General features: G+C 40.1%; 1 protein-coding gene across 1 annotated transcript; it reads left to right on the forward strand.

Moving 5' to 3' along the window:
- The first annotated feature begins 453 nt into the window (after window positions 1-453).
- Window positions 454-21,875, forward strand: LOC134751166 (vacuolar protein sorting-associated protein 35). The gene is made up of 18 exons (XM_063686539.1): window positions 454-636; window positions 716-796; window positions 1,699-1,819; window positions 2,389-2,582; window positions 3,294-3,422; window positions 3,622-3,707; window positions 3,919-4,111; window positions 4,645-4,773; window positions 6,380-6,481; window positions 7,507-7,655; window positions 8,692-8,911; window positions 10,455-10,561; window positions 12,493-12,661; window positions 14,641-14,738; window positions 15,493-15,671; window positions 16,730-16,863; window positions 17,706-17,879; window positions 18,847-21,875. Exons 1-18 carry the CDS (start codon window positions 595-597, stop codon window positions 18,991-18,993), a joined length of 2,454 nt encoding a protein of 817 aa, XP_063542609.1. The 5' UTR covers window positions 454-594; the 3' UTR covers window positions 18,994-21,875.
- The last annotated feature ends 508 nt before the right edge of the window (window positions 21,876-22,383 follow it).

Below are 22,383 nucleotides of genomic sequence, written 5' to 3' on the forward strand. Positions count from 1 at the left end.
AGTTTTGGAGCGTGTTTCGCACAGATTAACCTCAAACATGGTTCCTACATTATTAAAAAAACACATACATGGTTATAAAACTACGAACGTCTCTTTCAGTGTTACTAGCATAAAAATATAACTAATAACTGTTTTTTTGTTTATTTCCATGGAAATTGATGTTATTTTTTGTTTAACAAAGGTTAAAATATATTAAAATAAAATGCATTACTACGGATACATTGCTCAATTTAATTTAATTTATAGTTTGTCAAAGGACTGTCTTATTTCAAACATAGACAGATAGAATCATACTATCTTTGTCTTACACTAGTACTAGCGCCCAAAAGAAAGGGATGAATATAATTTTCCTGGTTGTTACTGACTGACAAATTGGTTTGACCAACTATAATTGAATTTTGGTACATGCAAAAATATTACCCCGGTAACCCTAATAAACGCAGCTGTCAGTTGAATTAAAAAGTCAACAACACCCACAAGAATTCCCATCAATAATCTCTTATCAGCATATTTAATTCGCGACTTTATTGTTGATACACGTTGCAGGTGCGTTCGTAATGCCTCTAGACCGCATTCCGTGCGAGTCTAGTCAGCATGATGACTGTTAACAACCCGTTTCTGTACATTTGGTCAAATGTTAGTTTTGCACTGTTACACTGGTTATTTTCTGTTGTTTGCCGTTTAATAAGGGGTTTTTTTGTATGTTTGTGTGCAGGCGCAGATGACGAACCAGGCGTCTCCCGTGGAGGAGCAGGAAAAGCTGCTGGATGAGGCGCTGAACGTCGTCAAAGTTCAGGTAATTGTTTCTATTGAAATAAGTGGAAACGGTTGACGGAAGCAATTGAGGGGCGTTCATTCATCAATATTGCTTTTATAACTATAAAATATACCTTTCAATGTTATCATAGCACTTTATTATGTTTGTCTGCAAAACATTCTCAAAAATGTTGAGGTAGGTACCTATATCAGCAGACATTGTTGCTTACCGCAAATCCATGTTTTACATCTGTAGTTTTCCACTTATTGTAGTGGGTAGTGATCCTGCCTGTGAAGCCGATGGTCCTGGGTTCGAATCCCGGTAAGGGCATTTATTTGTGTGATGAGCACAGATATTTGTTCCTGAGTCATGGGTGTTTTCTATGTATTTAAGTATTTATATGTTATATATCGTTGTCTGAGTACCCATAACATAAACCTCCTTGGGCTTACCGTGGGACTTAGTCAATCTGTGTAAGAATGTCCTATAAATAATATTTATTTATTATTATTTATTTTCTGCTAAAATATCGCAGACAGCTCCAAAATCACCTTAAATGCAATAGGTACCTTAAATGCATTAAATCCATCTTTCCGGGTAATAATTGTCAGGGTTCGAAATTATCCAGATAATTATAGTCTTTGATAATTATCGCGATAAATTATCCCAGGTATGGATGGTGGTATATTTTTTTCTTCTTTTCTTTGATAGTAAAAAATAATGATTCAGACGTTTTTTGCTATGTACAAATATAAACTGACCTAGTTTTTTTTATTAACTATTGAAATATAAGCTAATCATCATGTAAAATCTAATTATATTTCGTAAATTTTTAGGTTATTATCAATTCTGTAATTATCAGGCATAAAAATCACCATAATTTAAATTCGAACTCTGATAATTGTGATTACAGTTGTCATTAAATTAGGGTTTTATCGCAGGCGTTTCAGATGAAAAGATGCCTGGACAAGTCGAAGCTGATGGACGCGCTGAAGCACGCCTCCACCATGCTCGGGGAGCTGCGGACCTCCCTGCTCTCGCCGAAGAGCTACTACGAGCTCTGTATCCTTTTTATGTAATCCGAATATCACACTGAATTTGTTCTTTGTTCGGTGAGCAATACAGTACTAGGGGTGTAAGTGTAATAAGTTTTTGGCAAAAATCTCATTTTTGATACAAGCTTTTATCACTGACTGTCCTTTCTTTCCACAGGTAACTAATACTCATCAAGACTATTTAAAAAACCCCAAACACAATTAGGATTCGTTGTTTTATCACAGTTACTATCAAATCAAATATCAAATATAAAAAACTATGGCCACCTCCTGTCTCCCATCATCAGATCAGCTCGACGGTACCATAATATTGCCATTGTCGCCCGACTTACATATGTATGCAAATTTTCAGCTTCGATTTGACCCGTACATACATACATACATGGGTACTTCGCAAGTTAATATAAAGCTTGTAAAATAACAGTGTATTTAATACTAAATTGTCTTGGTTTACTATAAATTACACACTGTAGTTGTGAGGCTGAGTGGAGTAGGTAGTTGGATTTAAATTAAGTAGCTTCTGATTTCATTAAAATATTTCAATTTTCTCCGATGAAAACCCTTAGCCCACCCCAGACATGGCTATAACCGACGAGCTCCGGCACCTCGAGCTGTACCTGCTGGAAGAGTTCCGCCGCGGCCGCAAGGTGCCGGACTTGTACGAGCTCGTGCAGTACGCCGGCAACATCGTGCCGCGGCTCTACCTCCTTATCACTGTGGGCCTCGTGTATATTAACACTAATACTAGCCTGCGTCGAGATCTGCTTAAGGTAAGTCTATTTATTTTCCTCTCAGTGTTAAAAACCAGAAGTGCGAGCCGGACTTGCCCAACGTGGGTTCCGTACTTTTTAGTATTTGCTGTTATAGCGGCAGCGGTACATCATCTGTGAAAATTTCAACATTCTGACTATCACGGTTCATAGGATACAGCCTGGTGACAGACAGACACAGCGGAGTCTCAGTAATAAAAAAATAGATGAGTTAGAGGTGCGCGAAGGTGACCTACTTAGTCTGTCTATTTATCTTATGGGGGTGTTATCTTTCTTTCCACGTTTTTCAACAATAAATAACAATAAAGCCTATGTGGGCTGTTATGACCTAGCAAAAGCTTTTGACACTGTTACCACAAAAAAAAAAATTACACTATGGAATAGTTGGAATCAAGTCAAAGTAAAGTCATTATTAGGTTTGTTTTGGTTTAAGAACTAGTTCACAAATCGATCCCTTTGTACGAAACTGGACCATGACATATTTAATAGTGTTATTAAGTTAAGTTAAGTAGTTGATTAGTTTATAATTTTATTGCAGTGCCCTTACAAGGTTGTGTTGAAACATATTAATAATCATAAGATCTTTTTGTACACACAAAGCAATGATTAAATGAGTATGAGTATGACATTGGTAACTCCAAAATAAGGTGTTCCTCAAGGGAGTATTCTGAGACCGACACTATTCATCTTATTCAACAATATCTGTTCTAGGATCTGGTAGAGATGTGTCGAGGCGTCCAACACCCGCTGCGCGGGTTGTTCCTCCGCAACTACCTGCTGCAGTGCACCCGCAACGTGCTCCCGGACTCACACGAGCCCGAGAACGAGAATGAGGGCACCGTAAGTCTAAATACGTTCAGGTATTTTATGGTAGGAGGCTGTAATCCACGCATTGGATAAGGCATAGCAAACCTCTGGGCGTTATGGAGATCCTTAGTTACCTTCTTTTGGCTGGCAGGATTATACTTCCAGCTATTCAATGCGTTGCAATCCTGAATCTTAAAAAACAAAATTCTGAAGATTTTACTAATCTTTCCAGGTTCGTGATGCCATCGACTTCATTCTGATGAACTTTGCGGAGATGAACAAACTGTGGGTCCGAATGCAACACCAAGGGCACTCGAGGTAATACTACAATAAATTAGCTATAAAAACACTTTACTCCCTGAAAGACTTTTGATTAAGAGTTTTCTTTGATAAAAAAATAAGTTAAATAAGTTTTTTTGAAATTTTGCACAATCTCAAAATAAATGTATGTTTTTTAATACCACGTTGCATGCGCGTTGCCGGCCCTTTGAAAACCTGTACACTCCCTTTTTCAATGTTATTTATCCAGGGACAAGGAGCGACGGGAACGCGAGCGCTCGGAGTTACGAATCCTCGTCGGAACTAATTTAGTGCGTCTCAGCCAACTGGAGTGCGTCACTGTTGCCGAATATAAGCGCTGCGTGCTACCCGCCATCTTGGAACAAGTCGTGTCTTGTAGGGACGCTATAGCGCAGGAATATCTACAAGAATGTTGTATACAGGTATTTATATTCAATATAGACATGCTACGTTTTTCAATTCACACAAAATACAGTCATATTGAAGCCAGGGATACACTATAAAACTGTATCTTTAGGTATTTAAATAAAAGTAAACGAACAATTTGTAAATTTTCGGGTAGTTATAACATTTATTTGTTAACCAACCAAATACAAAACCCCCTGGATCTGTCACTGAACGACCTGACTTTAACCTACATTATTTGATCATGTAATGTTTTCAACTACCTTCAACTGGCTTAAGGAGCCATTTGAGGGTAGATTTTGTTTATTTTTATTGAAATAAGTACCTAAAGATACAGAGATAGGGGACAAATGTCCCGCTACTTGTGTCGGCGGCAAGTCAAGTGAAGTCGAGCGATTTCGCTTGAGATATCGCGCGCCTTATGTCACACACTGGCGTCACGTGTCGCGCGACATCTCAACAATAGTCCCCACAATGCCTCCATCATTCCTGCTGAACTGCTATGAAGTTTATTCAGCACATATTATTAATTGCTTACTTGTTTATGCAGGTGTTTCCCGACGAGTTCCACCTGGCGACACTGCAGCCGTTCCTGAAATCCTGCGCTGAATTACAGCCAGGAGTCAACATTAAAAACATCATTACGGCGCTTATTGAGCGATTGCAGCATTATAGCCAGGTAGGATTGAATTTATTTATTTATTTACCCCTTTATTCATACAACTTTACGGGCCTGATTTGTGACGTTTTCAACCAAAAGGTACCACATTGTCGCATGTCGATAAGGTTGATTTCTAATTGAAGCTATATGGAAATAGCGCCTTACTGACAAGCGACAATAAGTACCCTTTTGATTGAGAATTGCACATTAAGTTAAATTGTGTTTTATCCCTTAGGGTTTATCCATTAATTACGTCACACGAATTTCTAGGTTTTTTGACCCCTCCCCCCTCCTTGTCACACTTGGTCACATTTGGCAAACCCCCCTGGTGTGACGATACATTTTTTCAACGAAATCGGCAAATCGAAAATTAAGTATTATTAATATTTAATCAAAATATTAAAAAAAAAAAGAAATATTAGTAATTTTATAACTCAAAACTGATTAGGAAAGTAAATTAAACGAATAAAAACGATTATCGTTCCAAAAACTTTAATATTTAACTGTACAGCGAATAAAATAATTAAAATAAATTAAAGTGACGTCACAAAGTTTGTGACTACCCCCCTCCCCCTTGTCACAATGTCACATTTTCTTGACCCCCCCTAAACGTGTGATGTAATTAATGGATGACCCGTTACCTAAACGTCTTGTTAATTAATCAATTGTTAACCCCTGACGCAAAAAGAGGGGTGTTATATGTTGCCAATGTCTGTCTGTCTGTCGGTGGCATCGTGGCTCTCCAACAGATGGGCCGATTCTGATGCGGTTTTTTTTACGTGAAATCGAACTATCTTGCGGTATTTCTTAGCTATGTTTCATATAAATCGATTTGGCATTTTGAAGAGTATCAGCTCTTTTTCAAAATTATATTTTATGGCATAAAATGGATTTTGTTGGCATATAGCGTAGGGTTTTTTAAATTTTAAAATTAGTAGTAGTAGTAGTAAACTCTTCATTGTACAAAAATACATATTAAAAATTACACAAAGTCGAACTTATCCCTTTGAGGGATCTCTGCCAGCAAATTTAATAGTTATAATAATAACGGCAGACCATAAATATTCTTATCAACTGCAGGTTGTCATGTAGCTTTGAAAAAACCGGGAAAATTTCAAAACGGCTCTTTTTTTCAAGTTTCTTTCGAAATAAACAATGCAAATTTCAGTTAAAATACTTCCGAGAAAAAGAATAAAGCTGAAAAAAAAACGCAAGTTTTTTTTCAAAACTTCTGTATTTTTCAATATAATTATAGTTGGTCAAGCAAATCTTGTCAGTAAATAAGAACAAAAAAACTATACTCATCCTTTTCTTTTGGGTGCTAGTAGTGTAAGACAAAGATAGTATGATTCTCTCTGTCTATGTTTGAAATGAGACAGTCCTTTGACAAACTATAATTAGGAATTTAAACAGGTAAGGTTGCATGTCTAATGTCATGCATTGACACTGTCATCACTCATCAGTGATATTGTGTGTGACGTATTTAATTTTCTGAATAGAACTGAAAAAAAAACCGAAAAGAACGAGATTTTGTAAAATTCCCGAAAAAAACATTTGATTTTTTCCTGAATTTTCATCCCTAATTGTCAGACATTGTTAATCCATGTTACTAATGATTTTGCAGCGAAGCGAGAACGGAGTGAATTTCGTGGTGACTGAAGACGGGCAGGAGCAGCAAGTTCAGCTCTTCGAAGTGTTCTCCGACCAGGTGGCCGCCATTACACAGGTACAACCTTATTATTGCTGTAATTGTTAAAGATCAGTACGGTTTCACTCACTGTTATTTTTAGTCGCTTTTGGCGAGATGTTTCGGATTCTTCGGGAATCCTTCCTCAGGCACGAGTGTCCGCGGCGGTTGTACGTCGTGCACTCACACGATTTAGTTATTTAGTTATTGTTGTGTAAATTGTACTTTGTGACATAACCTATTTTACACAGAAAAATAATTTTGAGTTTAAAATTTACATTTAAGCTCTCTTAACTTCTTATTAAAGTTCCGTTTCCGTATCCAAAGGTTAAAAACGGGACCCTATTACTAAGACTCTACTGTCCGTCTGTCACCAGGCTGTATCTCATGAATCTTGATCTGTTGCCGTTATAACAGCAAATACTAAAAACAGAATAAAATAAATATTTAAGTGGGGCATCAACAAACGTGATTTTTTGGCCATTTTTACGATACGGAACTCTTCGTGCGCGAGTCCGACTCGCACTTGGCCGGTTTTATTCCATATACTAAATGACTCGACAATTGTCACAATTTGTCCAATCGATTTGTCATTTTTGTACAAAATAGATTATTTATTCTATTTCTGTATCTATACAGTTTGTGATCAGCAACGCAGGCTTCGTCAAGTGGACACAAATAGAAATAAGCTACAGGCTTTGAACCTACCGTCATCGGTGACGAAGTCGTTCACTTCAACAGAAAATATGTTATCTATGGCATGCGGTCACTCACTATTCAAACAAAATATTTTTTAGGGTTCCGTACGCAAAGGTTAAAAACGGGACCCTATTACTAAGACTCCGCTATCCGTCTGTCCGTCTGTCTGTCTGTCACCAGGCTGTATCTCATGAAACGTGATAGCTAGACAGTTGAACTTTTCACAGGTTATGTATTTTTGTTGCCGCTATAACAACAAATACTAAAAAAGTACGGAACCCTCGGTGCGCGAGTCTGACTCGCACTTGGCCGGTGTGTTTTTTATAAAGTCGGCAATGTATTTAAAACAATATGTTTGCCAACAGAGCCGCACCGACATGCCTCCAGAAGACACATTAAGTCTCCAACTCGCACTACTGAAGCTAGCTCAGCGCTGCCACCCTGACCGGCTCAACTATGTCGACAAAGTCCTGGCACATACAGATACCATCTGCAAAGATATTCTACAAAACAGGTAATTATTTGTTACTAAATTTATCCCATAATTGTGACGTTTTCAACCAAAAGGTACCACATTGTCGCTTGTCGATAAGGTTGATTTCTGGTTGAACCTATAAGGAAATAGCGCCTTATTGACAAGCGACAATAAGTACCCTTTTGGTTGAAAATGGCACAATTTATCACATAATTAATGTCATTACCGGGTCTAACGTGATTAAATGTACAAATGTATAATATCTCCAAATGTACCACTTGACAGTGAAATTCACCTCTGGAGTTGAAGGCGTCCATAGGCTACGGAGACTGCTTACCATAAGGCCGACCGTATGCTTGTTTGCCACCGACGTAGTATAAAAAAAGTAAAAAGAGAGACTGTATAAAAGGCTCGAAACGTCGGGCATTTTAAATTCATGATAGTTTTTAATTATTTCGTTGAATAACTATCACGGCAACCAAAGACAATAGTTGTCATTGAAATTTGAATTTAAAGGGAAAAGAAATAAGGGTTGATTTGATTTTGTTAATAATTATCCTGGTCACGGAACCACATTGTAACAAGGCAACAAACTTTTTATTCTAATTTCACTGTAGAAATTCAATGTGTAAGATGAATAAAGTCTAGACAGATTTATACACCGAAAATGACAGTTGATGTATTTAGCGTTGTACAGTCGCCATCACCCAGGTAGCAAAATGACGTCAGGGACGTCATAATGACGGTATTATTACGTCATAATGACGTCGCTGACGTCATAATGACGTATAAATGCTACTGGGACAGATATATCGGAGCGGCTAAGGCGTTCACAAATATCTGGACACGCCTCTATTGTCAAGGCGCTAGAGACGTGTTTGGATATTTTTAAGCACCTCGGCCGCACCGATATATCTGATGGCGACTGTACGTCTCCATTACGAGGTAATTCAGTTGAAACTTGACGTTTGACAATTCAGTGACACACAATACATAGTAATTTCATTTCAGTAAGTATTAAAAAGGCGTACAATTTTGTAATTGCATAAATTATGAAGGAAAATTATTTTTCCAGCGGCAAAACGCACATGGAACAGAACACCCCAGTGTTCAAAGAACTAATGAAGATTTTGAAGCTCCCCGGCGAACAGTACAAGGACGTCCTTACCCTAACGAAGCTGCAGCACTACAGGCCGCTTATCGCGCATTTACCTCACTCAGGCCGGACCACTTTGGCGGCGCACCTGGCGTCGCTGCTTATAGACGCGGGGACCGTTGTGTCCACACCGGAGGACGTAAGTATTTCAAATGCTGGTAATTGTGTCAAAAAAATTAAATACTTAATTTGTGGTTAATTTGCGCCTATTTTAAAAATCGGTTCATAAGGCTAGTTATACAATACACCTATATTCAAGTAAATATATGTATATACGCGATAAAAACTACTCACTCGCTATCGCGTATCGCGTATATACATATACCATCTCACCGAACAGGTTTCATGTCCTATTCTTTCTCTATTCAGGCAGCTCGCCTTTGGAATAGTCTCCCTGTTAAAATTAGACAGTGTCCGAATAGATTTGCAGTTAATAAATCCTTACGTGAGTACTTTGCTGGCAGAACGATGAATTCTTAATGTTTCTGTTTTGAAAGTTTCATCTGATATCTTATGTATTTGTATGTATAGGTATGTATATTGTATGTATTTATATGAATATTATATATACAGATATATGTATGTATGTCTATGCCTATCCATTATTTAACTATACTTGTATATATGTAATCACTATGTTGCACCGCCTACAAATTATCTGCTTTGCCCGAAGGTTGACTGGTAGAGAAAGCCTCATAGCATTAAGTCCGCCTTTTGTACGATTGTATTTTCTTTTGTGCAATAAAGATTAAATAAATAAATAAATAAATATTTTTACTTGAAAATAGTTTTATTGTATAACTAGCCTTATGAACCGATTTTGCATGTACAACCAGCCTTAAAGTTTATAGTCTATGATGGTTCATTATTTTTAGTATGTGGGTATTTTTGCACTTTGTAGTTTTTCCTCAGTCACCCGTTGACATAGAGTAACTTATACTAGAGCGGTACTGTCATAGTAAATTTTGTAACCCCAGTAAATTCACTGCCATCTGTCGACACACTTTAAAACTAAAAATAAATATTTATAAAAATACGATAAAATGTATTTAAATATGGATAAATGATTTTTTTATTTGCATTAATTATTTTTATATGATTTTGACCCATGTTCTTTCACTGGTATGCGTTAAAATTATAAATAACAAACGAAACAGTCAACGCCCTCTATACGAGTGTAGGCCAAAACTAGTGGCGCCATTTGATCGAGAATCAAATTTTCGTGGATTTTCGAGGCACGTTTTTTCCTTAGACTGTATCCATCTATTACGGAGTTATATCAATCTTTGCCCGTTGACCACGAACGCTGTACAAGTGTACAGGGTTCGAAACGTCGGGACGTATTATAAATTCGATATAGGCGATATAATCCTTTTTTATAGTTTTATTTCATGAGTAACTATCGCGGTAACAGAAGACAATATTAAGTTTAAAGCTATTTATTTTAAATTAAATTAAATTAAATTAAATAATTATTTATTTCAGAAATTCAATTTCCATAATATATTAGTTACTTATTCTATTAACTCTTAACCTATGTTAGTGACAATATCTATGTATGTAATCTATCTATACTTGAAAATTATAAAAATATTTTTAGAGATTCAGTTATTTACGTTTTCCGTATTTAGGCCACTAACTTGCATATATGTATCAAATTGGAAGTTATAATTTATTTTCAGGTGGAGTCAGTGTTGTCGATGCTGGACGTGCTGGTCCGCGACCAGCCCGACCAGCCCGCCAATCCGGACCCGGACGATTTTGCCGAGGAACAGTGGCTCTTAGCCAGGTACCACCTTAAACTAGATCGAGTATACTTCACTCCACCAGGGGGCGCCATGGTGGAGTGAAGTGTACTCGATCCCATGGCGCTCTCGCAAACGGCAAAGAGGGTGAAACGCTGGAGTGGGTTTAGTGGGTAGGGCCAAGTTCTCCCTCCCCTCTCGCCAGATGAGAGGGGACAGGGGCGGCGAGTCCCCCCCTCCCCCCCCCATCAATGGCCTTCCCGCGGCCGGGGGGACGGTGCAAAATGCATTTCCCACTCCGAAAACAAAAAAAGGACCTAAAACTATGTTTAGATCATTAACGACCGGTCTGGCCTAGTGGGTAGTGACCCTGCCTGTGAAGCCGATGGTCCCGGGTTCGAATCCCGGTAAGGGCATTTATTTGTGTGATGGACACAGATATTTGTTCCTGAGTCATGGGTGATTTTTATGTATTTAAGTATTTATATATTATATATCGTTGTCTGAGTACCCATAATACAAGCCTCCTTGGGCTTACCGTGAGACTTAGTCAATGTGTGTAAGAATGTCTTATAATATATATATTTTATTATAATAATTAGCATATTGATCTCCATCAATAATCGTCCCGATAAATCACTACAAATAAAACTATAAATGCGAAAATAACTATCTGTCTGTCTGTTACACCTTCACGCTTAAACCGGTTACTTAGAAATGAGTTAGAAACTATGTATGAAACAGCTGATTTATTTTTCGCGTTTTTAGGGTTGGCTACATAATTGACTGGTGGAGAATACCTTATGGCATTAAGTTCGCCATTTGTACTCTCTTGTATTGTGCAATAAAGGTTACATAAATAAATAAGTAATCAAAGAAATAGGGGATATTAGTTATTACTGCAATGTTCTGCCACCAGAGTGCAGCACTAGCCTTTTTAGTTAACCATGGAGTAACTTATACATACTGTACCTTAAACAGGTTTTTGACAAGTTTTCAGGGATAATAAAATATGACATTGATGCATCAAGGCGGTTTGTTTACAGAGGACCTACCGGGAAACGCTAATCCGAAATTTCGCTATCTGCCTCTTTGTCGCTCGAATATGCAAGTGACAGAGATGTTAGATAACGAAACTTCGATTTTCTTGTTTCGCGATAGACCCTCAGATTGTGGTAGTGGGTAGTGGCGCCCCCTGCGCAAAGTTTCGCGTAATATTCCCTATTAATGTTGACGTACACCCTCAGCACACAGTCACCTCTCAGAGAATGGGTTAGATTACAGCCGTTTCTCAAAATGTGCTCCGCGAACCCGTAGGGCTCCGCAAAGTCTATTAGGGCTCCGCGAGAATACTTGTAATTTTTTTTTTTATAATCTGGTTTTTATGGAGGCTTTGGACACTCTAGGTGAACATGTCAGCCTCATGGGTGCTATCATAGTTCCCTACTCAAGGGAGAGGTCAATAAAGTGGTAAACACTAATTGCTTTGTCCGATATAGGCTCTGCCAACCAACAATTGATCTGTCCATTGTGCATAGAGCCTAGACTACCAAAAATTCTTTTTCTCAAGTCCGAATTCCGGACGCATTCCAACAACACGTGAGACAAGTCATCAGTCTTCTGACAGTTTGCACACAGTGGTGACGATTTAACACCCATCATGCACAGAAACTTGTTTGTAGGGATGTGCCCGGACCGGACTCGGAAAGCTGAGACTAACACTTTTCTATAGAGGTTGGCAGAATCAAACCAGGGTATCCACAAGGGTCTATCTTGGATTGTTCTGTACCATAAGAAAAAAACAGCTCTCAGCTCAGTTCACAGTGACGAACGAATTTTTTTAATTTGGGGCTCCGTCTAATATATCGCTTTCCAAAAGAGTTCCATCACCAAGAAAAATTGAGAACCGCTAGGATGGAAATAACAAAACCAATGTGTTTTAAATGACATTGAGTCATCATTATCTCCTATTTAGATTGATCCATCAGTTCAAGTCGCCATCCGCGGACCAGCAGTACCTGATACTGAGCGCGTGTCGCAAGGCCCTGCAAGGCGGAGGAGCGGTCAGGATCCAGCACACCTTCCCACCGCTCTTGTTCCATGCCTACAGATTAGCTGAGCAGTATAAGGATGAGAAGGATCAGGTTAGTAGCAGTACCTGATACTGAGCGCGTGTCGCAAGGCCCTGCAAGGCGGAGGAGCGGTCAGGATCCAGCACACCTTCCCACCGCTCTTGTTCCATGCCTACAGATTAGCTGAGCAGTATAAGGATGAGAAGGATCAGGTTAGTAGCAGTACCTGATACTGAGCGCGTGTCGCAAGGCCCTGCAAGGCGGAGGAGCGGTCAGGATCCAGCACACCTTCCCACCGCTCTTGTTCCATGCCTACAGATTAGCTGAGCAGTATAAGGATGAGAAGGATCAGGTTAGTAGCAGTACCTGATACTGAGCGCGTGTCGCAAGGCCCTGCAAGGCGGAGGAGCGGTCAGGATCCAGCACACCTTCCCACCGCTCTTGTTCCATGCCTACAGATTAGCTGAGCAGTATAAGGATGAGAAGGATCAGGTTAGTAGCAGTACCTGATACTGAGCGCGTGTCGCAAGGCCCTGCAAGGCGGAGGAGCGGTCAGGATCCAGCACACCTTCCCACCGCTCTTGTTCCATGCCTACAGATTAGCTGAGCAGTATAAGGATGAGAAGGATCAGGTTAGTAGCAGTACCTGATACTGAGCGCGTGTCGCAAGGCCCTGCAAGGCGGAGGAGCGGTCAGGATCCAGCACACCTTCCCACCGCTCTTGTTCCATGCCTACAGATTAGCTGAGCAGTATAAGGATGAGAAGGATCAGGTTAGTAGCAGTACCTGATACTGAGCGCGTGTCGCAAGGCCCTGCAAGGCGGAGGAGCGGTCAGGATCCAGCACACCTTCCCACCGCTCTTGTTCCATGCCTACAGATTAGCTGAGCAGTATAAGGATGAGAAGGATCAGGTTAGTAGCAGTACCTGATACTGAGCGCGTGTCGCAAGGCCCTGCAAGGCGGAGGAGCGGTCAGGATCCAGCACACCTTCCCACCGCTCTTGTTCCATGCCTACAGATTAGCTGAGCAGTATAAGGATGAGAAGGATCAGGTTAGTAGCAGTACCTGATACTGAGCGCGTGTCGCAAGGCCCTGCAAGGCGGAGGAGCGGTCAGGATCCAGCACACCTTCCCACCGCTCTTGTTCCATGCCTACAGATTAGCTGAGCAGTATAAGGATGAGAAGGATCAGGTTAGTAGCAGTACCTGATACTGAGCGCGTGTCGCAAGGCCCTGCAAGGCGGAGGAGCGGTCAGGATCCAGCACACCTTCCCACCGCTCTTGTTCCATGCCTACAGATTAGCTGAGCAGTATAAGGATGAGAAGGATCAGGTTAGTAGCAGTACCTGATACTGAGCGCGTGTCGCAAGGCCCTGCAAGGCGGAGGAGCGGTCAGGATCCAGCACACCTTCCCACCGCTCTTGTTCCATGCCTACAGATTAGCTGAGCAGTATAAGGATGAGAAGGATCAGGTTAGTAATTAATAAAAAATAAATAAAAAAAGAAAAAAAGAACATGAACATGGCACACCAAGAATAAGCGGGCATCTCGCTCGTTTCTTCCCAGAACGTGCAGAATGTGGAATGAGTTGCCTCCTGAGGTATTTCCTTTGCGCTACGACATGGGATTCTTCAAGAAGCGGGTATTTAGGATTCTCAAGGGTCGGCAATGCTTAAGTGGCTCCTGTGATGTTGCTTATGTCCATGGGCGACGATGACTGCTTCCCATCAGGCGGCTCGTCTGCTCGTTTGCTATCACATAAAAAAATAAAAAATGTCTTTTGTAAATAAAATTTATCGTGAGGAATCCTGGTCACGGCACCACGCCAATACAAATTTTGCAAAATTAACATCAACTTTGATGTGACAAAGTGTGGCAGCCACACTAAAGTTTTTTATAGAAATTTGGCTATAGGTGGCCATGTTGCAAAGTTTGTATATTAATATAATTCTGATGATCTGTATCACCCTGTAATGTACGGAATCGGACAGCGCCATCGACATTCAATGTTAAATTCAAAGCACAAAGTCTTATTACACACCTTGTTTTAGGATGAGATGTGGGAGAAGAAATGTCAGAAGATCTTCCAGTTCTGCCACCAGAGCATCAGCATGCTAGTGAAGGCCGAGCTAGCTGAACTGCCTCTACGGTGAGTACCTATTCTTGCTCTAATAGTACTTAACACATTTATTTAGCCACTGTAACGATACGAGTCAAATATCAAATTCAGGGATTAGTAAGTAAAGTATGATGTACAGTCGCCATCATATATATCGGTGCGCCCGAGGTGTTCACAATATCTGAACACGCACTCTAACGCCTTGACAATAGAGGCGTGTTCAGATATTTGTGAGCACCTCGGCCGCTCAGATATATCTGATGGCGACTGTACATTACAAGCATAAGGAACGTCGGCGGAAGTCAAGACCGGTAACATCAAAGAATAAATGTAGATATACATAATACATACGACAAAATTAAAATTAAAATCATGCAACTAACATCTGTTCTTTTCTTTTCTTTATTACATTTCTTGGTTCTGTTATTGCTAGTTTAAAATTGATTTGTATTGGTTTTTTTATTGAGGTATCCAGGCGCCATCAGCCAGGGCGCTCACAAATATCTGAACAAGTCTCTATGATGGCTAACGCGTATGAATTCGCCGCTAGGGGCGCTAGTGTGGATGGTGGTCTTCGCAAAGTTCGAAATGTCAAATGTCACTTGTCACTTGAAAATGACTGACAGCTGTTCTTTAGTCTTTTGGACCACCATCAACAGAGGCGCCAACTGGTGAGCAAAAAAACGATAGCTCTCATTGTCGGGGCGTTCAGATATTTTTGACCTCGGCCGTTCCGATATATCTGATGGCGATTGTACAAGAATATCGTGTTCTCTCCTGCCAGGTTGTACCTACAGGGCGCGCTGGCCATCAGCGAAATAGGATTTGCGAATCACGAAACGCTCGCCTACGAGTTCATCGCGCAAGCCTTCTCGCTCTACGAGGACGAGATCCCGGACTCCCGAGCGCAGCTACAGGCTCTAACGTTACTCATCGCCACGGCTGAACAGGCCCGCTGTTTGGGTAAGATATTATCAATCATCTGATGTATTTGCGAACAAATATGGACCGTCTGGTTATAACTAGGTTTTCGCGGGCTCGGTTTCCGCAACTCGACGTCATATATTGCGCCTATTTTGCGTGATGGGTTGCCGGCACTACTCTGTCAACCCAACTCTTCCAAGAAGCCTAGCAGACCCTTGACGTTGCCGACGAGTTCTGGGAGAGACCCCGGCGAGCCGAGATATTGTGCCCGGTATTCTGCCACCCCTGGACATTCGAGGATGACGTGGGCGGCTGTCTCTTCTGCCTCCATGCGACCGTCTGGTTAAGAGAGCAATGTAGGATGACAACAGTGACCGGTCGTTGTGGGGATCCTCTGAGCTATGTCCAACAGTGAATGTATTAATTGACTACAACCTCTAACACTGCTCATCGCCATGGCTGAACACGAGCGCTGTCATTTGAAAGTTTAAAGAAAAATCCTGGTCACGGCACCACATTGTGACGATAACGATATTTAAGAGGAAAGGGTACGGCCGCTTCTATATACAAACGTAGTCCCCATTTTCCTCTCTGGATATTGACATTATGGTAAATATATTTACATAATTTGATGTAGGTTTATTGATTTGACTTTTTTAGGTTTTTTGATTATTTTAAAAATTGAAGATTGTACACACAATTTCTATTTTAAAACCCGTATAAAACTATGAAGAGTAGGTAATTTGATTGTGATGCCACATGCTAGTGTTTCATATAAATTCCATAGTACCAAAATAGTTTTGACAGTTCGAAAAAAAAAACCGGCCAGGTGCGAGTCGGACTCGTGCACCGAGGGTTCCGTACTTTTTAGTATTTGTTGTTATAGCGGCAACAGAAATACATCATTTGTGAAAATTTCAACTGCCTAGCTATCACGGTTCATGAGACACAGCCTGGTGACGGACAGCGGAGTCTTAGTAATAGGGTCCCGTTTTTACCCTTTGGGTACGGAACCCTAAAAAGAAACTGATTTGATTAGTAGTGAAATACCCTTTGTGATATCAAAGTTGGTGCAAACATAGTGTTATTCTTCACAGGTTCTGAAAACATGGAACCATTGCGTACATCGTGCGCCCTCGCGGCCGGCAAGCTGCTCAAGAAACCCGACCAGGCCAGGGCCGCTGCGTTGTGCGCTCATCTGTATTGGAAGAGAGATAAAGACGGCAACCCGGTATGTATTTCATACATTTTAAGAAATAAGGAAATACTCTGGAAAGGAATAACAATACATTTGTGGTATAAAAACGAACTATCTATGAAATAAAACTAAAAACTAATAATTTAAGTAATAATTTAGTTTTTATGGGTTAGTTTAGGTTTAGTTGTATTTATGGTTAAGTTTATTGTGGGTATTTTAATGATGGTATTTTTTTATTGTATTGTATTGTAAATTAATAAATATCTGTCTTTTTAATGAAATAAAATTAAAATATATCTAGAAAATGTGGCCACTTATTTTTCGGCCACCCTGTATATGTTATAATTATAATTATTATTGAATTTTTAATTTAATTATTTAATTTGAATTGTATTGAGTTTTAATTATTTGTTGCATTATCTAGTCAAAAATGATTGAATTTTTAATGTGTTTTTAATTGTTTAGTTTTCATTGCCTTAAGTTTTAATTAATTTCACCATTTATATCGCATTTCCTAGTCAAGAATAATAGTCTTAATTTTTTTGTGTTGTGTTAAATTAAAAGGCTTATCCGGTTGTGTCCTAGCCCTAAGTTAGATCCTAGTCATTAGTTAATTTGCATGTTAATTTGTTTTGTAATTGTACTAACATTATTTTTATTAGCTACGTAATTTACTAACACATATGGGTGTATTATGCCTGAAATAAATGTGACATTTTCAACCAAAAGGTACCACATTGTCGCTTGTCAATAAGGTTGATTTTAAATTGAAGCTGTATGGAAATAGCGCCTTATTGACAACCGATAATAAGTACCCTTTTGATTGAAAATGACACAAATGATAATTTAATTTAATTTATTGATATAATTCCCAGTGGCCACTGAGTGACGCAGGGCGTGCCCTGGAGTGCCTGCGCAAGGCCGCCCGAGTGGCCGCGCAATGTATGGACGGCGCCGTTCAGGCACAGCTACTCGCCGAACTACTGGGGAGATACGCTCTACTCAGGACCAGGAGACATCCCGGACTCACTCCACAGCTCATACACACCGTAAGTTCTCATTCACATTACTGTAACATATCACTGTTGTTACGAAATCCTTTACATTTTTTAAAGCTTTTGACGTAACACTAATAGTGTTTTATACAATCGTGACATAATAGAGAGCTTTTCAATCTTGTACCTTACTTAAGCAACTCAGCAAGCTTCGTTGCTTAAACACGGTACTCGACTGAAAAGCTCTATTAAATCACGATTGTATACACACTCGTATATACGGCCGCCCGGCGCCCCTGGCAGGTTGATCAACGACACCTCCTCGTAACTCATGAGGCCCTGGTACCTGCTCAAGTTAAATTACATTTTAAGACAGTTTTTTTCTCGATTTTGGCCACTGTAGCCTATGGAGACTAACAAGCAACGCTAAGCGATTTTTGTAGGGTATGGATGTTGCTATATGAAGGGTGTCACATGCGCGTTTCTGACTTATGAAGCAATTGTTTCTACTACAACATAAAATAAAGTGTTTTTGTTGGCCAACCAATCACAAAGCAGATGCGACGCAGCAGCGTGTTTAAGTAGGCTAATTTGCAAATCGAGTCTCCTTAAACAAGAAATATTTTATCGAATTGTATGAAGTTCTATTTTCAAATTTTTTATAATTGTCTAAACCGTATCGATATAATTCTTATGCTTGAGTCGGAAATGCCATAGACTGTCCAACGTTGAAAACAGTAAGGTTGTAGTGTTGCGTATGAAGTTGTAATACACAGATTATACTCGACGAGTAGAAAATAAATAACAAAACGTCTGAAAAAAAAAAAAAACTTACACATTGAATTCCTTCTTTCCCTGCTTTTATATTCAAGTGCCTAAAATGTACACAAGTATTTAAAAAAGCCTCTATTACCAAAATTTCGCACATTTTTGTAAATTGTAATCACTCCAATATGTCTAATGTCTAATTCACATTTTAAATAACCTTTTCTATGTTTTTGACCTACATTTATATTAACAGGTGATCGCGAAAATTCGTGAAGAACTTGGCAACGTGGAGGCGAGTGAGGAGGCCGAACAGATAGCGAGGCACTTCCACAACACGCTGCGACACCTCCGGAGATCCGCACCCGATCTGCCGGCTTTAGACGACGCGCTCTTACAGTAGACAGACAGCGAGGCGAGCTAGCGGCCTAGCAAAGCGAGGCTCTTAAACAATACGCTGCGATATACCCAATCTGCCCGCTTTAAACGACACGTTATTGCAGTAGGCAGACAGCAAGGCGAGCTAGCGGCCGAGCAGAGCGAGGCCCTTAAACAATACGCTGCGATATACCCAATCTGCCCGCTTTAGACGACGCGCTCTTACAGTAGACAGACAGCGAGGCGAGCTAGCGGCCGAACAGAGCGAGGCGCTTAAACAATACGCTGCGATATACCCAATCTGCCCGCTTTAAACGACACGTTATTGCAGTAGACAGACAGCGAGGCGAGCTAACAGCCGAGCAGAGCGAGGGCCTTGAACAATACGCTGCGATAAACCCAATCTGCCCGCTTAGACGACACGTTACGGCAGTAGACAGACAGCGAGGCGAGCTAGCGGCCGAGCAGAGCGAGGCGCTTAAACAATACGCTGCGATATACCCAATCTGCCCGCTTTAGACGACGCGCTCTTACAGTAGACAGACAGCGAGGCGAGCTAGCGGCCGAGCAGAGCGAGGCGCTTAAACAATACGCTGCGATATACCCAATCTGCCCGCTTTAAACGACACGTTATTGCAGTAGACAGACAGCGAGGCGAGCTAACAGCCGAGCAGAGCGAGGGCCTTGAACAATACGCTGCGATAAACCCAATCTGCCCGCTTAGACGACACGTTACGGCAGTAGACAGACAGCGAGGCGAGCTAGCGGCCGAGCAGAGCGAGGCGCTTAAACAATACGCTGCGATATACCCAATCTGCCCGCTTTAGACGACGCGTTATTGCAGTAGACAGACAGTGAGGCGAGCTAGCGGCCGAGCAGAGCGAGGCGCTTAAACAATACGCTGCGATATGCCCAATCTGCCGGCTTTAGACGACACGTTATGGCAGTAGACAGACAGCGAGGCGAGCTAGCGGCCGAGCAGAGCGAGGCCCTTAAACAATACGCCATACCTAATCTGCCGATATTAAACGACGCGACTACGGTAGACAGATAATGAGGCACTTTCACAATAGACTGTGACATCTCCTTAGATCCGCACCCGATAGACAGACAGCGTGGCGAACTAGCGGCCGAGCAAAACGAGGCCCTTAAACAATACGACTTCAGAAGTTGTCCTGTGCTTAACATAATTATGTTTCTCGCTCTAAAAGCAACAAATTTATTTTAGGTCTTTATTTACGTAACTGGTTACAAAAAAAAATATCTAATTATGTATATAAAATTATCTCAATTATAATTAATTTAATAAACTATACAGTTTATAAAATTAATTGATTGTTGACAATCAAGTTATTATTCTTAAACAGTATTTTGTATAATTATTAAATAAGGTTCGATTATATTTTCTATTCTAGAAAATCTAATACGAAATGCCACAAACAAGTCAGCCGGGCTAGCACATGATTGGCGCGAGAGTATCTCGCCGCGACATAGACTACCCGTCCCCCTTTAATTCATACAGATAGTAGAAGACAGGTAGTCTATCTCGCGGCGAGATACTGTCGCATCAATCATGTGCTCGGCCTACTGGGCATAGCTTTAGCTAAATAGATATTATTGGTAAAGTTTAGGGTGTTCACACACTGAGATTTAAAAATGTATGTGTTGGCGGCCGATCGTAAACCCAGGCAGATCATGAAATTCCTAGGCATATCGTGAAAATCATTGTCATTCCCTTAGTCAACCGTCCTAACATACCGTCAAATGTTACACAGGAACTATACGATCGGCCTGATTTTATGATGACTCGAAGGTATAATCCGGCTCGAAGGACCACTTTGTTTATATAAGATAGAAATTGCTAATGCTAAATTACCAATAATTTATTCCGTAATATGACATCGTCTTATAGGGAGCGTGCATAAACTGTAGGTGGCAGCACAGGAGACGTCAGATTTTTGGCGCAAGGCGTAAATGTGTGGTTTATGCTTCCAAAGTAGCCCACAAGATGGCAGCACTTGCTTTGGCGTGAAGTGTCAATGTACATGTTTATGGTTCCGATTCAGGCCACAAGATGGCAGACCCTCTAACGCGCACGGTCCCTATATAGGTTCTAAGCAAAGAGGATATAATAAGATAGAGCGGTACTGTCATAGTAAATTTTGTAACCCCAGTAAATTCACTGCCATCTGTCGACACTTTAAAACTAAAAATAAATATTTATAAAAATACGATAAAATGTATTTAAATATGGATAAATGATTTTTTATCATTAATTATTTTTATGATTTTGACCCATGCTGTTCTTTCACTGATATGCGTTAAAATTGTTAAATAACAAACGAAACCGTCAACGCCATCTATACGACAGTAGGCCAAAGCTAGTAGCGCCCTCTGAACGAGAATCAAAATTTCTTGATTTTCGAGGCACGTTTTTTCCTTAGACTGTATCCATCTATTACGGAGTTATATCTATCTTTGATGGCTACGAAATAACTCGCGTTTTTAATAAGAAAATTAATGTATGGAGTTACCACTCTTATCATATTGCGTTCTCAGTATGTGAATGCCTTAGATCTGTAGCTGATTTCAGAGAAAATATTGGTCTATATTATTTAGTTGTCTTTGGCACCGATAACATCGAATAATAATTTATTATAATAAGAAACATACCTTTAGAGGCAGGCTAAGCTAACTCTGCAGCGATTTGAATAGCACATATTGTGCATGTGTTATTTTATACGTCAAGCTTGTATGAAAACATGACGCTTACGCATTCTGTGCTTTCAAAATCGTTGCAGAGTTAGCTTGGTCTTGGTGAATATTATTACGTTATAAATATATGTAAGTGGTTTTGTAAAAGCAATATTGTAATGTTAATGGAATAAACGCAATTTGTTTTAAAAAGTTTTTTAAACGATCACATTTTGCTTAAATTGGATATTGGATAGTGGAATACCATCCTTATAACCAATTATAACTTCATAGATCTTAGTTACCACAACAGTGACATCTTTTGACCGCTTAACTAACCGTAGTTCCGCTGCTCGCCGTCGGATGGCGTTAGTAGTACTGTGCTTTCCATAGCGATTCAGAGTGTATTTGGAGTGTATAGAGAGTTATTGTCATAGTAAATTTACTGCCATCTATCGACACACGATTAAAACTAAAAATGAATATGTATAAAAATATCAATTTTTTTTTACGCCACACCATATGACTGACCCCTGTTCTTTTACTAATATGTGTTAAAATTATTAAATATCAAACAGTGTCGTCAACGCCATCTAGCCGAGTATAGGCCAAAGGTTGTACGCCCTCTATTCGAGAATGACTTTCTTGATTTCTGAGGCACGTTTTTTTCTTCAGACTATACGGAGTTACATATATCTTTGATTAACCAGAAGAGCGACAT

The sequence above is a fragment of the Cydia strobilella genome, chromosome 21, assembly GCF_947568885.1.
Source record: "Cydia strobilella chromosome 21, ilCydStro3.1, whole genome shotgun sequence".
NCBI classification, from domain to species: domain Eukaryota; kingdom Metazoa; phylum Arthropoda; class Insecta; order Lepidoptera; family Tortricidae; genus Cydia; species Cydia strobilella.